Source organism: Poecilia reticulata, chromosome 11 (genome assembly GCF_904066995.2).
Source record: "Poecilia reticulata chromosome 11, P_reticulata-male-v2, whole genome shotgun sequence".
NCBI lineage: Eukaryota > Metazoa > Chordata > Actinopteri > Cyprinodontiformes > Poeciliidae > Poecilia > Poecilia reticulata.
Window position 1 is genome coordinate 8,732,435 of NC_088840.1, and position 23,182 is coordinate 8,755,616.

At 40.4% G+C, this 23,182-nt stretch overlaps 1 protein-coding gene across 2 annotated transcripts in view; it reads right to left on the reverse strand.

Moving 5' to 3' along the window:
- Positions 1-22,606, reverse strand: part of angpt2b (angiopoietin 2b) — a 31,580-nt gene extending 8,974 nt beyond the window's left edge. Inside the window, exons 1-6 of one of the 2 annotated variants that reach the window (XM_008421593.3) lie at positions 21,502-22,606; positions 14,634-14,789; positions 13,872-13,993; positions 11,043-11,263; positions 10,683-10,807; positions 3,973-4,074 (exon numbers count right to left, since the gene is read on the reverse strand). In XM_008421593.3, the coding sequence (XP_008419815.1) occupies positions 3,973-4,074; positions 10,683-10,807; positions 11,043-11,263; positions 13,872-13,993; positions 14,634-14,789; positions 21,502-21,819 (1,044 nt within the window). In that variant the 5' untranslated portion in view covers positions 21,820-22,606. The remainder of the gene's footprint in view (positions 1-3,972; positions 4,075-10,682; positions 10,808-11,042; positions 11,264-13,871; positions 13,994-14,633; positions 14,790-21,501) is intronic. The other variant, XM_008421594.3, reaches the window with a different exon arrangement.
- Positions 22,607-23,182: the final 576 nt, after the last annotated feature.

Consider the following 23,182-nt stretch of genomic DNA (forward strand, 5'->3'; position numbering starts at 1 on the left):
TAATGTTTACATTTGAGAACGATTTAGGGACAAATTACTAAAAAATATATTCTGGCTAATGCCTCTTTATTTGAGCAAATATAAGAATCATGTTTCCTACCTGGTTCAGTTCTGCTTTGTCTTTGTCTGTAACAATGTAAATTTCCCCACTGCGGGATTAATAAAGGAATATCTTATCTTATCTTACTATAAGATTTCCACCTGAGACATTGAAAAACCTAATTTAAGCCTGAAACACCAAACATCACATTGCGCCAATTTATTTATTTATTTTTTTACAAGATTATTGTTTAAGTGTTTTTTACAGATTTAACTCCCTCATAAATACTATAAGAAAGCATGTATCGTCTAATTGCCAGTCTCCCAACATCAAGGCAATCAGGGCTGATGTGTTGGTGCACCCCTAGGTATTTTTGAAAGCCTATCATGCGATAAACTGTAGATAAATCGGAATTATTGACAAAATTATGACAAGCAGAAACTAAGCAGATTTTGTGTAGCAAAGTTTTGTTTCGTCTATGAAGCCCTGTAGTGTGTAAGGTACGATGTGCTAATTGAGAATAACAGTTCAATGATCTGCATTCAATTAAATGCCCCCAAGTGATATAATAATAATAATAATAATAATAATAATAATAATAATAATAATAAACCTAAATCCACTCCCCTGTGGTTTGAGTCGAGGTGAATGAATTCTTGATGTCGTTCTGTTTGGAGCTACAGGCAGAATGTCTGCATTGTGCTGCGTGAGATTAAGTGACGTCGTTTCCGGGTCATTAGTGCAACTTTTGTGAAACAAATAGGAGGAAATTGAATTGATTTGCTGAAGAAAAAAGAAAACAACAGAGCTTTACATACTTTGTGCTCCGCACATTGAAGATAGAGGAATGAGTGGGGGCGAGGGGGAGAAAAACTGTTTAACACTCTTAAACTAAGTCACATGTATGTGCTGTAAATCAAAATACCTTTGAGTGATGAAAAAGTGCGAGCCTGCCAAAGAACCAGAGGTGGGTGAGGTGGCTGGGGGCATCATGAGCGATCTTTGAGAGGCAGTTATTGCTGCCTTAAGATGTAAACAGTGATTGAAGTGGGAAAACAAAGTGAAAAATATTAAAACACTGGAGACACTGACTAGGGCGTGCTGGCAAAATTACACCAAGATCAGAGAAACCAATGCTCAATCAAAAGCCCAAGAGCCGAATTTCGGAGTCTACAGGCCTCAGGTATCAGGCTGAATTGCAAAGGTCAGAAAATGTCCTGACAAAAGGGGGAAAAAAATAAAAATGTTTGGATAGGTACTGCTTGTTTAAAGGATGCCAGTAGAAAGTCTGTTCTGTTTAAAAATAAAACAATGCAGCCCAAGTTTTGCTGAGTTACATTGAGCAAACCGCAAGACTTCTGGAAGAATGTCCTTTGGACAAATGAGCCAAAAAGTAGAGACGTTTCGCTGGAGTGCACTTGGCAAAAGCCAAACAATATTTCAGCACTAACACCTCATACCAACTGTCAAGCGCAGCAGGGGAGGCAGGCCGGACGGCTTGTTTTGAGGCCACAAGACCCTGACACCTTGCAGTCACTGAGTCGGACATGAACTCCTCTATATACCGAAGCATTTCGCTGTCAAATATGGGGCCATCTGTCTGACAGCTGAAGCCTGACTGCGAATGGATCAGACAAACAGGATAATAATCCCAAAGCCATCAGCAAATCAGCAGCAGAACGGCTAGCAGAAGGACAGGAGGTGCTGCGAGGGTAAAGTCCAGAAATCAACTTCGTGGAACAATAAAGCGACTGTAGATAAATTAACGAGCTAAAGCAGTCTTGTTGATAAAAGTGGAAAGAAATTTGCCATAGCATTTTTGAAAAGTGATATGGTCATATGGAAGATGATAACTATTAAATATTAAGAGTGGGAGTCTTACTTGATTAAACTGAATGAATGTAATCATTCAGTTTAATTGAATTAATAAATTCAATTCAGATTTTTTTTTTTTTTTTTTGGGCCAGGATTTTATTCAGGATTTATTCATAATGTTTTCTGCTTCAATCTATAAGTGTGCAAAGGATCCTCATGATACAATCTCGTCGGTTTTGCAAGGAGGACTGACAAATGGAGACACAGTGTTTCCACTGCCTGAAAATTCTCCGTTTTACTTTTAAGGAGTGGACTCAGAGAGGCTGACACACATTTTTGCAGATAGCCTATTCCACGGACGATGACGTTGCAATTTCCATCCAGGAGTTTGTAGCTACTGGAGAGTCATTGTAGTTATTTAGTGGAGAATCACCCAATCGTACAAATGCCAGTTAAACATTCCTCAAAAGTATTCACGTCGTAGTTGAAGCGAAGCATCAACACTGCTGTCTGAGCGTATAAGCGCGTCCACAGCCTTCAGATCAATCACACCGCACAGAGCTCGTTATGGGAGGGCGTGGTGTACGGTTAGTTCGCTGTAGCTTGGCTCTGTGCATTTGTGGGGTTCCTGAACCGCTTAGTCTTCATTTTGGATACCTTTTAAAACGGCGAGGCTCATGCCAAAGTCCGTCTTCCCCGGAGTTAGGAAAAGAAAAACTAAATGAGTCCAAATGTTTCTCTCCAACAAAGACAGTGCCGGTCGAATCTCTCTGTCTTTTATTTATGGTTTTGGGATATTTTATACCGATTCTCAATTGTAGTAAAAGAGAATCACGATTCTTATGCAAATCGATTTCTTGGCACACCCCTACTAAATACAAAAATTAGCTAAATGCTGGTGTTCCACACGCTGCTTAAGTGTTCTGCGTTGTCTATCCCAAGTGCTTAAGTTGATACGTTTTGTGGGTGATGTGTTGGGTTTTGCAAGTATACCAGCTCTTTGCACTTGCGGCGCAAGTGTATAACGTTTAATAACCAACATCTGTCTCTGTAAAGTACAAAGTTTATTGGGCTAGGACTAATTCCTGGAACTACACGTCTGGCTGCAACACTTTGTCTTAGTTGTTGCTCTTGACTGTGAGAAGATGTAGTGCAAAGAGGTGTGAAGCATTTATCACCTGACTAGAACCCCGGGGTGCAAACATTTGACCAAGTCTGACCACAGCTTCTGAGAAAATGGAGCAAAGTCTAAAGCAGCAGAGCATTTTATTGCATACATTATCTGCCATCTACAGGGGCCCCTGGGCTCCCACGCCCCCAGCTGGAGTCAAATGTTTATCAGCCACTTGTAAAAATATTGTCCCTAAAAGAAGTTTTCAAGTCTTTTTTTTTTTTAAACTGTTATTTCTTTGAGCGTCATTCTTTGAATTTGCAAACGCAATCGCAGTTGATTTGTCGGGGCCGATCAGACGCATAACAACACCGCATCCAGTCAAAAAAAACCACCAAAAAACCTGCATCGCTCATTTCTTCTGTGCGTAATTTACCAGTCAGAGCGGACTGCATGCTGCTTTACTTGAGCAAAACGACTACATGTTCCATTTGGAAAGGGGAAAAAAAAAAAAAAAAGCATTGTAGTCACATCTAGTAAAACATAATTTAAGCTCTGGCCAAAACAAAAGCCATAAGTGTGAAAACATGTCTGACAGAGCCAAAACACCAGGACTACTTTGAGGTCTCTTGTGCGCACTTTAGACTGTTTTGCAGGAAAACTTTAGCAAGCTTGAGGACTGATACAAATAATAGAGTTCTGAGAGGAAAACATTAGTGGTTTGTGTGTGAGCGATGTGTGCATGTGTGTGTGTGCGTGTTCATGGGGGTTGACACAGAGAGGGGGAATGAGAGCAGGTGCAATAACATAGGGGGTGATAGGGAACACGAGGGCAGCCAAATACAACAACCACAGGTCACCTGGGATCACAGGATAGCCGCTCTCCCACGCCTTCTCATGCCAAACCACCCATGGACAGTTATTGAAACCTCCTGTGCAGGCTTGCAGCACCAGGGTCCACGTGACCTTACGATAGCGGTGCACCCTCAATGCCTTGAACACCTACCATTTTGTAGTCATTCCAGCTGCGGTGGAAGTCGACTGACCCGTTCCTTCGATGCTGCAGCACCGTCCACCCGCCACCTCTGGTCTTCATGTCACAATACACCTGAGAAAAAAAACCCAAAACAGTTAAAACCAGGTATGAACTTTTAGTCCTGGTAAAATAAATAAGCCGCAGCACTACGTCGGAAAGTTTCCTTTGAAAAGTGACACGTTTTGTCACTGTGATGTCTCAACCGAGACTTCGGGCAACAAGAACCGGCTGACAAGTTATTTAATTCTAGCACGCGCATTTGCCTGAATCATTTTTGTTCTTTTTCCGAGGACCCTGAACACTGATCCGTAGTCTGTTCTGTCTCAAACCAGATGGCGAGACTCATTCCATTGTAGTCCACCAGCTGCTAACTGCACAACGTGGCTCCTTACCAACCAAAAGATGCTGTTTTCACAGACTGTTCTTTGGTGTTCGACAGACATGTTAGAGAGTAGAGATTTGTTTTATTATTATTATCTTAACCAACTTTCTGCTGAGTGTCAAGAAACTGATACTGCTTGTCTTTTAGCATAATGATACTTTTTGACTAGCAGACAGGAATGCAAAAATAGTGTGGAAGTAAAATATTACTCTTTCATGTACCTATTTTTCTTATTTTACAAAAGCAATCTTGAAAGTGTGGAGTATGTTTGTATTGAGCCCACCTGGGTAAAAGCTGAACTACTGTCACCTGAAGATCATTTGATTTTCTGATTTTCACTAGATTTTCACATCAAACCTTAAAATCTTGGCACAAATTGACTTTCGCTCTAGAATTAGGCCATTCTAACAAATCAATATGTTTTGATTTAAACAATTTAGTTGTAACTTTGGTAGATTTTCTTTCTTAATTGCCCTCTTATTTGCTCCATCTGTCTTATTGACTCTGACGAATCTATTTCTCTGCTTAAAAGTAACATTCCCAATGCATGATGCCACTGATGCATTTTACCATGGACCTCTTGGCTGCTTCTCTGATTAACATACTGCATTTAATAATTATCTGACATCTGAGAGCAACTGATTCAGCTGGATTTTTGTTTTTGATGTAGCAGAGTAAAAGGAGTCAGAACAGAAATGTTGCTATATATTGATGATTTTTGTCAGTAGATTGTGTTGTCTGCCCTCGTCAACAGTTGTGCACTAACTTTTGAATGTGGCAAATGTTATACAATTAGGACTGAAACTTTAGGCACGTTAAAGATTTTACCTTAATTGCATTGTTCTTTTTCCATATACAAAAGTCTCAGAACCAGATCCTCTGTGTTGTGTTTCTGGTACGCTTGTAAATCTGACGCACAGACGGTGTCCGACAACAACAATGATGAGTAACAAAGCTGCTTTTCTTAGTCCACTGGGGGGTTCTTTTTTGTTCTTCAAAAACAATCTAATGGGATTCTGGAAGAGAAAATAGTTGTTTGCAAATTATGCTAAAAATAGGTACCCTATTACCGACGCTTTTCAAGCATAAAATACAGTCGCAATGTGAAATGTTATAGCAGCACAAAATGTAATGCTAATGTTAGCGTCCGCAGTCCACATTTCTAAAGACAAATTGTTTCAAACAAGCTCCGCGAATGATGAGCAGTCTCTGAAACACTTGAAAGCTGAATGTGTATAACAGCACTTTGCACCAATCTGATGGTTGAATAACTTAAATATCAGATTTAAAACAATGGAAAATCTTTGTTGTTGAGCTCATACGTCTATTTATTCAATAATTTAGCAGCAAAATGAGTTTTTGATTAGAAAATGCTGCTCATTTTGTCGATATACAGTTTTATATTAAAATGCAATTCATTAATTACAAACCCTGTAATTACATTAAAATTTTAATCAAAAAATGTAAATAAAAAAAAATTGAGATTTAAAATTGAGACTCACCACTATATAAAATTTAAAATTTTAAGAGCTAGGAATATTTTTTTTGTCAGACACCCCGAGTGAATTGAATGTATTTCTGACTATTCTAGACTAGACTAGTCAGTCAGAAGACTCACTATTGAGAGGAAAATAATGTGATGAAATGAAACACACCGCAGCCTGTCTGTTATTTGAGGACTTCCATAAAGGAAAATGATGGAGGGGGCGGATCCCTTCTTTTCAGGGTGCTGCACCATGATATAACCCAGGTGGGGTGGAAAAACTAACATCCCAGTTTGTTCATGTATCCCAGGAGTGGGGCTGGTGGTGTGGATGAGGGGTTCGAAGGAGAAAGGTTGGTTGAGGAGGCGTTTTCGGTTACAGCCGTGTTTTCTTTCTTTCTTGGCGACACGTTCTGCCAGATGGAGATGTGTTTGCAAGGAAAACTATAAATAAATTGTACTTATTCATCTGGTGACAGATTTGGAAATCTAGACTTGTTTGAGACATTTGAGGTGTTTAGCTGGCTGCCTTCCAGCCTCCTGTGCTGGTAATGAGATGACGGAGTGAGTTTCCCCCAGTGGGTGGAAGATTAAATGCTTTTTGTTACTTGGATCAGTCTTGGTTAAACTTGTATAATTAAATCAACAGGCTTGGAAAGTGTTTTTTGTTTTGTTTCTGAGCACTTTATTTGAATTTTTGTAGCGTGTTGTCACTTCAGGTCATGAAAACTGTCAGCGGCAATGGTGACTTAGAGAAACAAAAAGTCTCTACAATCTGGAATGCTGATTACTATTGATGAAAGGAAAGTGGGTTTTGTTCTTATTCAAATCAGGGTTGAAATCTGAGAGTAGACAGGTTGCATTATCAAAATATGAACCTGTGTTTGCATGACTTTCAAAATAAAATGACCAAATAATAAAGAGGCAATAGTTTTTTTGTTTTTTTTTCTGACAACTTTTTTAAACCTGGGCAGACAATCCTGAATAATGACCATACTTTTTAGATATCCTGACAGCCTTCTGTATGAACACATACAGAAGGCTACATGAAGTGCACAAAGTGCATATTCATAAAAAACATTACTTTTTTTTTTCTGTCAAGTTGGAAGTTAAAGTGCCTGACTTGTTTTAACTGGGAATTCTTAACTGATGAAATCCCATTGTGGTGTCATTAAACATTAAAAAATATAACTTCTGCCTGCTAAACTCTACTAGGGATAAAGAAGGGGAATTCAATATGCTAGTGATTGACAGTACTTATATTCCCTCAATATAAGTATTGCGGGAAGCGCATCTGTTCCTTCAGATGCACTTCACAATTTGATTCCATTTTTTCCACAAAATGACGTTGTTGACTCTCAACCGTATTAGCTCGGTGTTGCATATAAAACAGTCGGATGTGGACACTGAACAGCTTAATCTGCGACACAGAATATGCGTATGTGGGCGCAAACATGTCCGGCAGACGCTCACTACGAGTTCACCTCAAGTACTCGAGGACCTCCATTGAGTGAGGTAAACCCGAGTACGTGGGAGCCCTCATTTAATCTTGGTAAAAAATACATTCCTCAGAGATTTGTAAAAGAACATTAGCGATCAAACATGATTAAGACCAAGGAACACGGCAAGAAAGGTCAGGGATCAAGTTCTGGAAACAATTAAACTAGATTAGGTTATAAAACAACATATTTAAATATACCACATAACACACTTCAGTCCACCATCCCAAATTGCAACGGTGAAACGACAAGTCTATGAAGGTGTACTGATGAAAACAATGCTGATCTCATTCTTGCCTCCTCAAATGAAAGAACAAAGACAAAGAAGTCACGGCTTGTAACAAGCCACATAGAGGCCAGAACATGAACAAGGAGGTTTTCTGCTCTGACCTAAATTAAACTCTACATGTGGTGGACAACCAACAGTACACATCACACAAAACCAACAATGCTCACTGTGATACCACGGTGATGGAGGCATCATGCTCGGTGCATCCTTTCTCCTTCAGGGGCACAGAGGTTAGATGGTGCTAAATACAAACCAATCCTGCCAGAGCCTTCCACAGCCATCATCATCTATAGAAACTCTTTGAAGAAAGCCGTGTAAAAGTTTAGTCTCCGTTTCGGATTGATCAAATAATTTTTGGACTGAACTGAACTCAGTGGGTTAGGAAAATGAACCAAAATGATAAATACTTTATTTTCTGATACAAATCACATCTGAATGAGGCTAATGTTGCATTTACAATGATTTTGTCTCTGGTCAAAGTGAGAAAAATCGCCCACTGCTTAGAAAATAGGCCAATTTGTTTTTGCCCCAATTTTTACAGCCACCCACCTCACCAGGCCCACTGGACCTGGAACAAAATTGGAATTGGCATAGATTGAAAGCAGCCTTGATTCAGGGAGGGGGTGTTACGAAGGGGAGAGGTGGGGGGGTGCTTACTTGTATCAGTGGAAAACGCACACTGGCCCCAGTTGGCAGGAAACACATGGCACCAGTGCCTAACACCTGGTTGCCCACAGGAAACGAGGAGAAGGAACTTGGTGGGAAAAAACAGGCAAAAAGACAAGGTGCCAACAGTAAACTAGACTAAAAGCAATGCATAACAAACAGCTGTTCCGTGGCCATTATTATTATTTTTTTTCCTTTTTTGTTTACCCCCCACCCCTGCTATGCTCTAAGGGAAAGAATCCAGTCGAAGACCAGTGGATGTGATTTACTGAAATGATAGCCTGCCGCTGGATGCCACGGTTGACTTAGCATGAGCCAGCACCCTCAGATCAGAGGAGGCACCTCTTTGGCTGCTCCGGCTTTGCATTCAACAGCACGCACATGCACACACACGCACGCACACACACACACACACACACACACGCCCACACACACACACACACGCACTCCCTGCCCATGTCGCCAGCAGGGCGTAAAACTCTTGTTGTTTATTATTTTTGCTCTCTGTAACACAGCGTGGCATCTCTATTTACCTCAGCCCCAAAAGCTTCGGCAAATTACCTTGAAATCATGTGAGGTTTCGTTTCCTTCCAGGAATTTCCTCCTAGATACCTGGCTGAATTCCATCATACAATGCGTGTGTGTGTGTTTGTTTCGTACTGACCTGTGAAATTAACGTAACTGGTAGAAGTGTTGCAAACCGAGAGGCAAGAGAACATAGTCTTTGGAGAAAAAATTTAATTAAATTATGTCACTTTTAGTCAGGTGATATTTGTGAGAAAAGGTCAATGACTTTGAACTCCCTTATCCCTGAAGCCATGTCTTCTAGGACTGACTGTAAAAAAAAATGCACCTGTCTCTTTCAAAGCTTTTCACAAACAAGGTACAATGAGATTGAAGACAAATTGCTATGACTAAGACAAAAACCTATGATTAAATCTCTGTGCATTGATTCCTTCAAAGATTTAGACAGAAATGCATCTGATGCACCTTCCTTTGTTTTTTGTTATCTCATTTGTAAAGTTGTTTGTAAAGTTGTCTAAACTTGTGACAACAAAGAGAAACCATAGACGTTCCAGTAATGTTTTTGTCATAAAGTCTTTTTCTTTTAGTTTTTGCATATATAGTGCCTTACAAAAATATTGATTTAGTTATTCATTGCACATAATCTTTTGCATGTAGGTTGGGAAGTTAAATATTGGGTTCATCTGACCTGAGCTCCATCATTCACGTTTGCTGCGTTTCCCACAGGGCTTCTGGCAAACTGACTTCTCACAGCTTTCTGTCAACATCTGTTTTCCTGTGGCTGCTCTATCATGAAGCTTAGATTTATTGAATGCACGTCTGTTAACTGTAATGTCAAACAACTACTTTTAAGTTGGCCGATTGCTCTAGATTTTATTCATTTTGTGCATTGTCAGGTGGGCTGAATCCACTTGTTGGATTTTATTTGTAAAATATTAAAAATCATGTATCTGTTACCTTCCACTTTACAATTAGACACCTCCTTGTGTTGCTCCATTGGAAAATCATGTATAGTTGAGAAAATCTGGATGCACGTCATGCCTGGGCGTGGCTACAAGAGTGGATGCTGGATCCCTGACATCTGATTGGCCAACCTGTCTAGCCACTCCCACCAGGACTGTCAATAAGTTTGTTCATATCAGACCGTTCATTGTTCATTGATCAGTGATGTCTGTAGATGGCAGTAATGTTTGTTTTGTTGTTTTACAACCACCATTAATATATGTATATATATTTGTTTTGGTTCATTGTTACATACCATTTACATGCAAATTCATGAGACTATAACCAAGTTCTTAATTTTCATCTCTGGCTTGATAAGAAGAAAAGCTTCCTCAGACTACTGCACGAAAAAAGCTCGTCGTAAAGGAGAAAAGTGGGTAATTAAACACTTGTTTGCAATTTGTGGTCTGTAATGGTTCAATCATTTTTAGCCTTTATGTTGACAAGTAAGTTGAACAGAGTTAGCTTAGCGATGCTAAAAATAGAGTTGTATACGTTCAAGCTACGCCAAGCTAAACAAAACACAGCAGGCTAATCATGTGACTAGACAAATTAGCTTCTGTCTTAGGCCGCTGTATCAAACAAATCTACTGCGTGGTTTTTGCATGCTGAACAGATCCATGTGTTTTGTTTGGATAAATAGTTTTGTTACTCAGGTTTTGGCCCACACTGTTCGCTGTTATCTAAGACTACAGTGCATTTAGACGAAATTTCAATTTCTACAGTTTGTGCCTCTGCCTGGCCCCCCCTAAGGAAAATAGTTAACCACGCTTCTGACATCATCTGCAGGCAGCATAACATAGTTTATGGTTTGAAGGATGTAAACGTCTCTACCTTTACGTCCTGGGTGGAGTTGTGCAGTCGTATGCTGTATATTCCGCTCTCCTTCGCCCCTGATCGGAGAATCTCTGCACAGTCCCTGAAAGCGCGTCTCTCCTTTTTGGGCAAGTTGGAGATTTCTGCAGAAACACAGAAGCACATGTTGACACAGTGATGACTTAAGTTTTTTTTTAATTATTATTTTCATACAGTGTGTGAGCTCTACTACTTAAAGCTGTTGAGGTCGGAATTACCATCCCTACATTGCCTACGTGGAATCACTCCTCTTGCATACATTTGCGTCTATTGTATACAGTGTCTGTTTATGGGAGAATAACATGCTGATCCAAACATAGTAAAGCCACAGGGCCTCACCATTGCATTGTCTGACCCTTGTCGGCAGCTGCTCGACTGTGTCTGTCTGCCTCTGCAGTGTGGTGCTGTTGAGCGTGGAGCTTCCGAGCTCACCCTCCAGCTGGCTGACCAGGCGACTCTGCCTCTCCAGAACATCTTGAAGCTGCTGCTTTTCACCCTGCAAGTCCTGCAGCTCCTTCCCGTACCGAGCCTCCAGCGCTAAGAGCCTCTGTTCTAGAAAGCTGAAGGAGAAGAGGAAGAAGAAGTAGGTCAATTTTGCAAAGTGTCCTCATAAAATGCAAATTGCGATGAATAATAAAAATGTGCGCAGCGCAGGTGCATAATCAGTCCATTTGTCATTTACCTTTCAAAGCTTATATTTCACAAAGTTACACATTTACATGAGGATGACTAATAGACATCAGCACGACCGTCTCGCTGGGCTAACATCATATAAACACCTGTACCACAGCGGTGCTCGCAGATGGCTCGGCATGCTAAAATGCTCAATCATGGCCCGGAGGCACCAGCCTGACAGCACATGTGCGTGCGCGCGCGTGTGTCTTAGTGTGTTTTTGTGTCTGCAGGAGTGGTGCTCCCTAGCTAAATGAAGATCATAAATCCCCGCAGCCTGATCTTTATGGCTCTGACTAATGACTCCGCAAAAGTTATTTATTGAAACAATCCAACCACCCAGACTGAACAAGCTACTTCGATGTTCCCTCACACACGACTGCACACTCTCCAGATGGATCCACAGCCTCCCGTTTTTAACCCAGCCGCTCAGTATGCGGTGGTGGCGGATCGATCCAAATCAATTTTTACATCACTCCTAACTTATATTTGCTTTGTCGGGGGGAAATGCTCAATTAAAGCGGTAAAGCAGCCTCACAAATTGTTCACTGCCCGTGCCGTGCGCGTTCAGGTTTGCGGATCGGTCAGCGATCAGGCCCAAACCGCAGCTGTTCACCGGTTAAGGGGAGTTGAAAGTGCAAAGCACGTCCCTTTTGGATTGGACTGCATCCTGAGTTATTAAAATTTTCTGCTTGTGATATTCTGCTATGTGTTATTGTTATTTTAATATGCAAAGCATACACTGCCAGCAGCCTGCTCTCCTTCCCCCTGTAGAGGGATCTGCTTCCTGCCAGTAGTATTTCATATGTAGGGCCTAAGAAAACAAACATGTTTCTGTGCCCATTTTTAGTTTGGCAGCAGTTCAGAAACTTCCATTGTGCCCTGAAGCCCCAGCAGTGGTAGCGTTCAACAATTATAGCTGCTCCTATTTTCTTTTTCTTTTTTTTTTTTTTTTTTAAACTCCAAAGCCACCTCTGCCACTAATTTCCCAAAGATGGATTAATTTGTTTAGACACCAGTGCCATGTCACCTGCAGCAAAGTACAAGGCATAAAAGGGCACAGCGAAGTGAAGTTATGCAAGAGGGAATGTCTAACTGGTGCTGCTCACAGGGCACCTGATCCTCATCGGCCACATGGAGCAGATGGATGGAATGATAAGCATGCAGATACAAAGAGTAAAAAAAAAAAGTAGTTGCACCCATTCGCTCTGTACGTAACCCAGATGACCCATGATTCCTAGAGAGAAGTGTGGGAAACCCCTGACTAACAAGCACCGCACATTTAATCATATGTTTGCAGATCTGAACATTTTTCTATGCCAGTGCCCACTGTTAAGAATTGCCGAGGTGTTTCATTATGATTTTTATAAATGCTTCAATGCGTGTTCCTCCTAGAGTATTTATGGCTGGTGTTTACGACTGCTTGAGAAGTGTGCCCATCCCTGTCGGGCCACACAAGAACACATTCAGAACAGGATACAGTTTAAAGCAGGTTTTATATGCCATCTTTTTATTAGAGCAGTATGCACGGTCTTACTGAAGCGGCCACACATCTTAGATTGCTCTCTTAATTTGAATTCAAGCATAAATAAGCATGTACATTTGCTACAATTTTATAGTTTGTTTTATACCCCTGTTGCCTACATTGAGGGAATGTCTGGAAGAAGGGTTGGACATTTACACTATTATACTGTTTCATTTTGGTGTACGTTATAGTTTTTCATAACATTTTGTCTTGTTTTCTTCTGATTTGGAGCCTGCATGAATTCCCTTCAAATGTTGAGATAATTGTTTGTTGAATTAATAAACAAATAGGTCTGACCCCTTCAGGGTTGACCACTTCAAGCCTTTAAGATGACCGAAACCTTCATCGGTGGAGACAAAGTGTATGCATAGTGTAGCATGAGATAATTGTCCAGACTGCTAATATGTTCATTATTTGAGGGTAGCCGAGACATCCTTCTTCCCTTCATTGTGGATATGTTAGGGCTATTCCCCATTCACATGGCAAACATATAGAAAATTCTGCATCTGTCCCAAAGTCCTAAGAGAGGAGCCAGGAGCTAGCTTAATCACGGCACCAAACCACACCCACAGCAACTTAGAGATTCACCAGACGACTGAATTAATCACCCTCTCTCAAAGGCTTAACAGTTTGTCTACAGGGGAAACTCACTTTTGTTTCCTGTATCCAGGGTTTTGTTCTTTTGGTCAGGATCATGACCATAGGGAAAAATTCTAATCAAGGCAAACGGTCAAATTTTAGCCCTTTAAAGGAATTTGAATACCCTGTAATGCTGGGTATTCAAATAGGTGTTTTCAGGGAAGTCAAGAGTTTAAGTAGCCACACCAACATAAGCACTGTGCGACTCGGCGTTCTCACAATTAGCTCATGTGATTAACCTTTAGCCTAAGCAGTTTGCAAGCACTTAAGCTGACGTCATGAGTCTAGAAAAGAAATGCCCGTAATCATGTAAAAGATCAATTTTGGCTTACCTGTTTTTGTCGCTAAGGCGTGAAATTTCTTGGGTCTGTAGGAGAATGCGTTTCTCTAGGCGGTTAGTAAAGAGCGAGTACTCAAGCAGCTGGATCTCCAGGCGACTTGTCTGGTTTAGCACCTATAAGTTGGCATAAAGTAAAAACATAAGTGCATCACACCTTGCAAAGATAAAGGAATAAAGTAGGGAAATCTTGAGCAGCAAATTCCTAGGGGATAAACAGCTGTACACAGTCCATCACAAATCCTATAATTTGTCTCATCTGATCTCGTAATCAAAACTTGCGTAAGACCGATCTTGTCATGTTTTGAAGTTGCAGATGAAATGCGGGGTGGAACAAAGCAGCTTGAATATTTGCACAGGTTGTACAGTTTTATATCAACTATGATAAGAGAAAAGGAGAGGCAAGAACGTCCCAATCTGTAATAACAATTCTGGCATGATTGAAGTCACATCTGTGTTGTGCTACTGAGCTTTTTGTTTTAATTGGCTTATTGTCAGTCACTACTTGCAGCTCATTGTGTCAATCAGAGCCTGTGGAACCAAATACCACCTGCATTAAAGTGGCTGCCGCCACTTTTGCGCACAGCTTCCCAGCAGGTTACATCCGATTTCCATTTAAGTAGATATTCTCAAAAGTTCTTTAACACAGATACAATTAGTTTTTGTTCCGGTGTGACTCATGCTGTTTTTTTATTTGACTTGGCTGTAAACACGATATCCTAAGTCAACTTCAGTACTGCCTTCCTCACTCACTCACCTGGGTCTCAACATCTGTGAGTTTGCGAGTCTGCTCGGCTGATTGGCTGAGGAGGTTGGTTCCCATCTCCAGCATGGCGGCCGTCTGGGTGTGGACTGTTGACCTCTTTATTTCCTCCACACCGGAGCGTACGTTCTCCTGGATGAAGTTTTCCAGCTATTAAGACAAAATACTGTGGTTTTATTGAAAATGTACAGGTTATTAAGGAACTAATAGAGCTGTCTCTTACCAGTACATCGCAAACTATTAATATCGCTTGAATATTTTTACGTTTTGTCGCATTACAAGCAAGAACATCAGAATAAATATTCAGAAGCCCTTGAAGGTTTGTATCATGAAAACCAAAGAACACATAAAAAAAGTCAGGGATAAAGTTGTGGAGATGTTTTCCCATCTGCAAATCTATTGCGATATTGCCATTAAGCTAAATGAGATGGGGGGCACTAATCAGGAAAAGAAGCTAACATGATGATGGCAACTTTGAAGCAGCTGCCAAGATCTACGTCTCAGTTGGAAGAGTTTGCTGATCGCACAACTATTGGTCATGCACTTCACAAATCTTGCCTTTGTGGAAAAAATACCACAAAGAAAACATACTGTTGGAGGAAAGTTGTAAAAAAATAAAAGTGTATATATATATATATATATATATATATATATATATTACAAGTCGGATAAGCCATGTAGCGGCAAAGTAAATGTGCAAAAGTAGGTTGTCTAGTCAAATGAGAGTAAAATCAAACTTTTTGGCCAACAGGTAAAAAGAAATGAGTTTCAGAAAATTAACCACTTAACACACTAAAATCATAGTGTTCATCTTGAAACATGGTGGTAGTAGCACCATGCTGTGGGCATGCTGTTCTTCAGTAAAGACTAAGAGACTTATCAGAACTGAAAGGATCAAGCTAATCACAGCGAAATCCTAGAAGAAAACATGTTAGACACTGTTAAAGACATATAAATGGGGCAAATGAACACATGGTAGGACGCCCCAAAAGATAACAGGTGAAAAAGTTGAAGTTAAAAGAGTTAAAAGAGTCCCCAAAACACGTTTTGGGGACTCTTATCTAATAGCAGAATAATGTTGAATAAGAAAATAGTAGAATAAAGCATGGAGTTTATTAATAACTAATTATTCAGAGAAAAAAAGAAGTCAGAAGTATAACTTCTTGTCACATTTCACTCTTAAGAAATATAAATGAATTTATCTAATGCAGTTTAATCTAACCAAAGTGAATAGAATTTCTAAAAAAACAAAAAAAGTCAGCATGTTCAACGTCACAGTGAAGTCAAACTCCAGCAGCAGCAAATTATAAAATTGCGTTTGCAACAGAGTGAAGTACTCTATACGGCTGGAGAGCATTAATATTTATAGCTCTTTTGAGGGGAAAAGGGATCATATTTTACTCATTAAATCGCATACTGGAAAATGAGGTCTCGAAGGAGAAAGCACTCAATATCATCCGGCTAATGAGTTTTTGTCCACAAAATTTGAGTAGAATTCAAATGAGAAAACAATTATTTGCTTGCTATTATTTTAAACATAGGAACATCTAGCCTAGAGAAACCGGGTTATTATAAAATATGAGACTGCAATAGAATTTTTATTTTACTTTTTTCTGTTTATGTAATGGAAAGAGAAACTGAAGCAAGTGGGCAACTCTTGACTAGTGCTGATTTGCCTCTCTTTCTCAATTAGATCCTCTTTTAAACATTCACTTCATTTTTAAAGTGTCCCTCTTTGCTCGTGCCCTGTAATCACGTCTTACATTACACTAGTTTAGGACAACTTAGGCTGCAGTGGGAAAAATAATCTTTTTCACAACAAATGATCTAAAGAGATTACTTAGTGGATTAAAGCCATCTCCACTGGAAACCCAAAAACCCCGGCATTGTGATCAGACTTACGAAATCAAGCCGCTATCAGTGGCTCGTCCAAGTCCCCGCATTACAGCCTTTGTGCTGGAACTCAATCCGGAGGTCTTGATAGGCTTCATCCCCACCCTTTGCCAATTGCATTAATTGGAGCCGTGTCACAGGCCACACTACGAGGCCAGATAAAGCACTTTCGGGATGTAATGTAATTCATTTTTTACTGTGTCTAGCAGGGTCAGGAAGAGGGATCAGCGCTGGGAAAAATCTGAGGAGTTGGATCATGAGATATCTTAATTACATGAGCCAACAGCTGCACTCCCTGTCTCCTATAATTACAAAAGACAGAAACATATCTACCGGGTGTTATAGTGTCTGACGGTGATTGATGGAGAGACGCATTATGATGGGCATAGTGGTGAATGCCACCACTGAAAAATGCTGATTTAATGCATTGATTTTTCAGTATTTTTACCTCAGTTTGGCAACTTCATCACTAACGAAACAAAAAGTGCATGCTCATTCTCCTGAAGTTTTTATATCTCCCACTAAAGGCCCCCACAATCTTAGACATTTGGTTATTATTACAGCTTTCATTTGCTAAATGTTTTGGCAACAAATATATATATATAATTTTATTATAACTTTGTTAATACCTTGCTTTTCGGTCCATTCACCTATTTTTTAAATCTGATTAATCACCATCAGGACTGTATGTGGGAAACCAGAGGTTGCTTTTTTTCACATTCCTACAAACACAAACACATTCCTACACCAAAATCTCCAAGATCAGAAATGTTTGGAGAGGAACAAAAACGTGATATGCTTCAAACAAAGAAGGATCAGACGTATGGAAGTCTGGACAGAGGCAACGAACTGAACAAATTCTTCTGAAAGTCCAGGAACAAGCTCAACATCCTCCTTTCCTGTCCCCAGTCAAGCAGACGTTTGTTTGTTTCGTCTTCCACCTCGGCCATGGACATTTCTGCCTTTATACGTTTGTGTTCAACCAAATCGGGAGATGGTGGTGCTTCCTTTGCCTCCCCCTCCTGCCTGTCTGTTTGCAGAAGTCAAATGAAGAGGCAGCTGGAGAGACTGAAACTATGGGATTCTGCAGCACCTCTACGGCTCTAGCCTGGCCCAGCAGAAGTCTTTCTTTGTTTCGGTACCAAAGAGAATCCACCCATCAGTCCTTAGAGACCGTTTAGTCAGAAACTCCAAAAGACACAAGTGAAGGCCTCAACAATGACAAACGGATCACAGTTTGTGAGACTGAAGGATCCAGGTGTCCAACGAAGTGCACTCTGCCCCAACCATCCTATCTCACACTGTTCACCTCAGACTTCCAGAACAAGACACAGTTCCGACATTTGCAAACATCCTGAGACGTCGCTGTCTCCTTCAGTTGTTATAAAACTGCAGAATATATCAAATAAAATCTAAAAGAAAAGTGGCGTTACAATTTGTCGCCTTGAAATTGGGCCTCTATCTCTTTAAGAATCTCCCACATTTCCCTACCCTTTAGAAAAAGTTATGACATTATATAAAGGTCAAAATCAGTTTTACATAAAATCTCACTTTAACCAAAGGTTCAAGAAGACTTAATTTTTTCCTTGGCTTTGTGTCTCAAAGTAGGAAGCGAGTATAAAAATCAGGATATGATTTCTTAACCAAAATATTAAATAACAATTTTAATATTTCATTACTAGCTGTAATTACAAACAGCTAGTAACAACAATAAAAAGATGCTACAACTTTTAAATCCCTTGCAATGCTTTCCTCTTGAAAGAGGAAATAATTTTAAGGCCACAGCAAGTTGTTAAACTTGTTTGCGGTTTGTTTTTGTTTTTCTGAACTGTTTCTGAACACAAATGAAAAATGCTAAGACTCAGTCGGTCTAATTACTCATTTCTAATAAATGTTTTGCTGAGCTTTCAGCGCGAATGCACACAGTCTTTCTTTTCATTTCTTTTGATTAAAAGAATTTAGACATTTAGAACCTGGGGCAAATGTCTTGGTCTTTAGATCCTGCATGAATAGCTTGCAAGCTAAATTTAAAATGTTCTGAATCGTCACCATGAAATGAGGGAAAATATGTATCGTAAGGGAGGAGAAAAAAGTTTTAACCAACATTGAATAGAAAACGTCCTTAAAAATAATGAAAGTAACAAATATTTTCAATGCTTGGATTTTATTCTCATCAAACTGTTGTAATTAGTTCTAATTTTGGCCACATAGTGATTGTAATTCTTTAAATTATTAATTTACGATGTCAATTGATGGCAAACTATAATGTTGACAGTGCAAATACCCAAGTTGCAAATTCTCTTCAAGACACTTTGATCTCGTTGGAGAATTTCTAAAATAGCATAATCCACACAGCCTCTTAAAAAACACCAACAAACACGGACTCGCATTCCATTTTCTGACCCTTGAGGGCAGGAGAAGGCCAAGGGTACACGATGAGGGGGTGGCGCGTTGGGGTTTAGCCCTAAAGAAAACGGACATGGGTCTCTTCTTGGAAATTCAAGAGAAAGAATCTGGCGCATTAATACAGTCCGTAGAGATTTCTCTGCAGAACATGGCGGATTAGTGTGGGCGCTCCTAATTTTGCATGTGTGGGGGTGTGTTTCCTTTCAAGGGGCTCGGGTAGAACGCTCACAGAGAGGGGTCGTAGTGGCCCCCGGGGGAGCTTTGAGTGAGACCGTGCAAAGTTTCATGGAGACACACACACACACCCCCACACACGCATAGATGAAGTCCTTCCACATCCATTTTATCCAGTTCTCTCCAGGCTCACTTGCAGATAAGCTTAATGAGCCTCACGAGGTGCTGAAAAGGCTTTGCCGTCTGGGGTCAAAAGTCGGAATACTCTCGTGCATAACTAAAAGACTCTCTTAGGGGTCATGCGATGTTTATGTGGAAATCCCACCTTAAGTGCGATCATTTATGCATCGCTTTGGCCTCGTGGGGGAAACTTGTTGATGGGCTTGAATCCTCGTGTTCATTCCAGATGTTATGTGGAAGTTGGCTGCAGAGCTTCATATGTCAGCAAAGCTTTTTTTCTAGATGTGAGAGTGTGTGGGGGGATTTAAGCCATATTTCCTTCATAGCTGACCAAATTATATTATATTTATCTTTTTTTTTTTTAAAGGCACAATAATGAGAAATAGAATTAAACTGGAAAAGGCAAAATGAGATACTGCCAGCTATGTTTCTACAATGAATGTGATATATGATTTTCTTTATTTTGTGGCATATTGATTTTCTTCCTGCATGTTTATGGCTCCAGGGTATATTTTCTGAAAGCTAAGCAGAACAGCACAATAACTTGTTTTCATATCCCTTAAACTTTTTATTTTTTTAATTTATTTATTTTTTTACATTTTGCCATATTACAAAGATAAGCTTCAATGTATATTGTTCGCGTTTTATAAGTGTTAGACCAACCCTAAAATAGACCATGATGTTAAGTGGAAGAAAGATTTGATCCTCCTTTTTGTTTACTTTTACAAATAAAACCTTTTCACATTGTGATCACTTTTATGTATGTGAAGAGAAAACGAGCTAGTGGCCGGGGAAGGTTGTACAGAACTAGTTTACTGTGGAAATTCCATTTTTAAGATTGTAGTTTTGTTTGGTTGATTGTAAAATTAAAATTGTGTTGCCTTGCAAAATCTTCTTAAGAGCTGAAGTGTTCTACGTTTTGTCAACTTACAGCGACAAACCTGAGAGGTTTTATTTAATTAACCCGTATTGCACAGAGCGAACATGTGAAGAATAGATGAAAAGTGATACAGAGCTTTTAAAATATTTACAAAAAAAATAAAAAACAGATATTTTTTTTATTAATTTGTAATTAGCTCCCTGAGTTTACCAACTTTCCACATCTAGAGTTTCACTTTATCGATTTGAAACGCTGTAATAAAGTCATAATTGCCCACTGTCAGTGTAACTCAACAAACTGGCACACAAACATTTACAAATATTCCGGGGGTTGGTGCGCCCCATAAACAGCATGTTCTGCAAAGGATCCAGATCAAAATAGAGACATGAGTGGAAAGCAGTGGGGCCGCTCTGTCAATATGATCCACAACGAGCAAATACTTTTTCTGTGACTTCAGCTGTATGGACTCCATTGTGAAGCCTCTTCTAATTGTATCATTTCAGTTTATTCAGCCATAATCGGAGCTAAACAGAACCGCAAAGGCCAAATGTCTTGTAAGGAGACCTACTCAAATGTGTCTCTTCCAGATAAACAGCTGACATGTCCCAGTGTTATGTAAATTGCGTTTGGAAAGATTTAGGCTGACTTTGGCTTATAAGCAGACTGAAAAAAAAAAGGTCTGTTTACTTGTTGCCTCATTTAGAGGGTTTAACTGTGCGAAGCATTATTGGCAGAACTTCATACTCTCAGACTGCTGCAGCATGCTAAGGAAGTTATGACTTATGGGGGTTTAAAATACTGAGACCCACTGATACGCCAAGCATTGTGTTGGAGCCAACTGTGAAGACAGGAAGCATCCAGGAAATCCAAGCCTTATCAATAATACAGGTCTGTCAACAAATGTAATAAGATAGTGTACTCTGGGGAGGTCCTCTGCTCTGATTTACGGTCTTTGGTATGAAAAGCTGCAGGACTCAGTGAGGCATATAGAATGCAAAAGAAAAATAAGAAAGAAGGGGGAAAGGGAGAAGGAAATTGTCCACTTAAAGGGAACTTGAAGCGATATGTCAATTGGGACTTTTGACAAACATGAAAGAGTTGAACTGAAGGGCACAGACACGCAACAGGCTACCGGACTTTAGTCATGGGTAGTTTTACCTGAAGTACTGCTGCCTCTTATGACATGTCTGAAAAGTATCACAGGACAACACACCTTAAAATATCTACCGAAAAGACAATGCCAGTATCGACGATGTATCTGAAAACAATAGGTTCATTGCATGTCCACCAAGACGGTTCTCGTCTATGAAAGACTTTCTGAGGTCTTACCTTCTGCAGCCACTGAGTGTTATTCTCCATGGCGCTCTCCAGATTCTCCAACTTTTGCTGCTGCCACAAAGGCCTTTCCTCTTCTGCTAAACTGTCCTTGGAATGACTTTTGTCCGGCTCGGTCTCAGGTGGCGAGTCTCTCTGCAGCGTGTTTGTCACCTGGAAATCCTTTAGGGGCTTGCAATGCTCAACCTCTGGGAGAATGAAGGTGTAGGTGCAAGGGCCATGCTGCACGCGGTGCTGCTGACGCTGGGAGGCAATCCCTGTGGTCAGCAGGTAGGCCAGGTAGATGAGAGTGAGAGAGAGGAGGTGGCCCATGTTGCAGCGAGAGGAGGGAAGAGGGAGCCAGGGAGGGGGGTGGGGGAGATTGGAGCCTTCACCACCTATTTAGAGTGGCTGAGTTAGGTTTCTTTTAGTGAAATGTCCTTCTGTAGAATCAAGTCTTCTGCTTTACTTTCTTCTGGTTTCAACTCCTGTTTCTCCAGTCTGGCTTAAAACTTTCACTTCTCCTTGTCTGGCCAGTCCTACTGTTTGCGTTTGCATCCAGAGTCTTCTTGGGGTAAGTTTATCCTCCTGCTGTTTTGTGTGAAAGCAGACAGAAAACATACACACACACAGGAAACGGAGGATTGCGCCGTATAGTAGCTCCAACACTCAGGCCCAGCACATGTAGCTCTGGCCGGAAAGCCAAGAGCAAACGCCAAACATTTATCACTCTTCTAAAAAGTTGCTTGCCTCCAGAGAAGTCCTTTGAAGCTGCTGGAGTCCAGGCACTGGTCTTGGAGGAGACGAAAGAGCAGAGGCAATGTGGTGAGTGGCCTGCTTTGGGATGTTGGTTGTAGTGGTAAAGCCCCTTAAAGAGCAGAGGGGGAATAAAGGAGAGAGAGGCGTGCGTCTCTACATGCATATAACCACACACACGCATCCACACACAACGCCTTTGCTCATAATCACCCAGCCACCCTTCCCTCTTTTACTTTCTCCCTCCCTTTTACGGTACTCCTGTTTGGGGGGTTAGAAGAGGAAGCTGCAAAAACACACTCGGCTCACCACAAGAAGAAAAAAAAAGTGGGAAGTTTCTGTGAAAACTTTTTCCTCCCACTCGGTCTCTACCACACATTTTATTCTGTCTTTCTGCCTTTGTGTCCTCTCTAAAACTCTGCTTTAATTCAGTGGCAAGGACATTTTTAGGCACATTTCATTAGCATCTGATACGAGTTTTGTGATGAATGCACTTGGTGTAAGTGTGCCCATTTTTTTGGAGTCCGAGGTGTTTCAGTAAACATCCTGGGTGGTTAAGGTAAACAGACCAATAATATTTTTATAGTCTCCAAATGCGAGGAGTCTTTTGCCGTCTGCTGTTAGATAAACTGATGGAAGTTTTCTCTCAACCAATCTCAGAAACGTGTTGTCACTCAGGATGTATTTGGAAGATGATCTCCTGTAATGAAGCTACTGGTGTTTTTTTTAGCTCATTCTTTAAAGGGAAGAAAAACTTTGGGTTATATTTTAGGTCAGTCTGTGTTCAATTTGAGATAGGTTTCAACTTATTCTGACAATTGTGGCCACACTGGCTTTCATTTTTTTACTAGCTGCTTGGCTGTGCAGTGAGAACAGCATGCTCATCCTTGCTGAAACAAATGTATAATGTAATGATACTCAGCATAAGGTGTAGGTTATT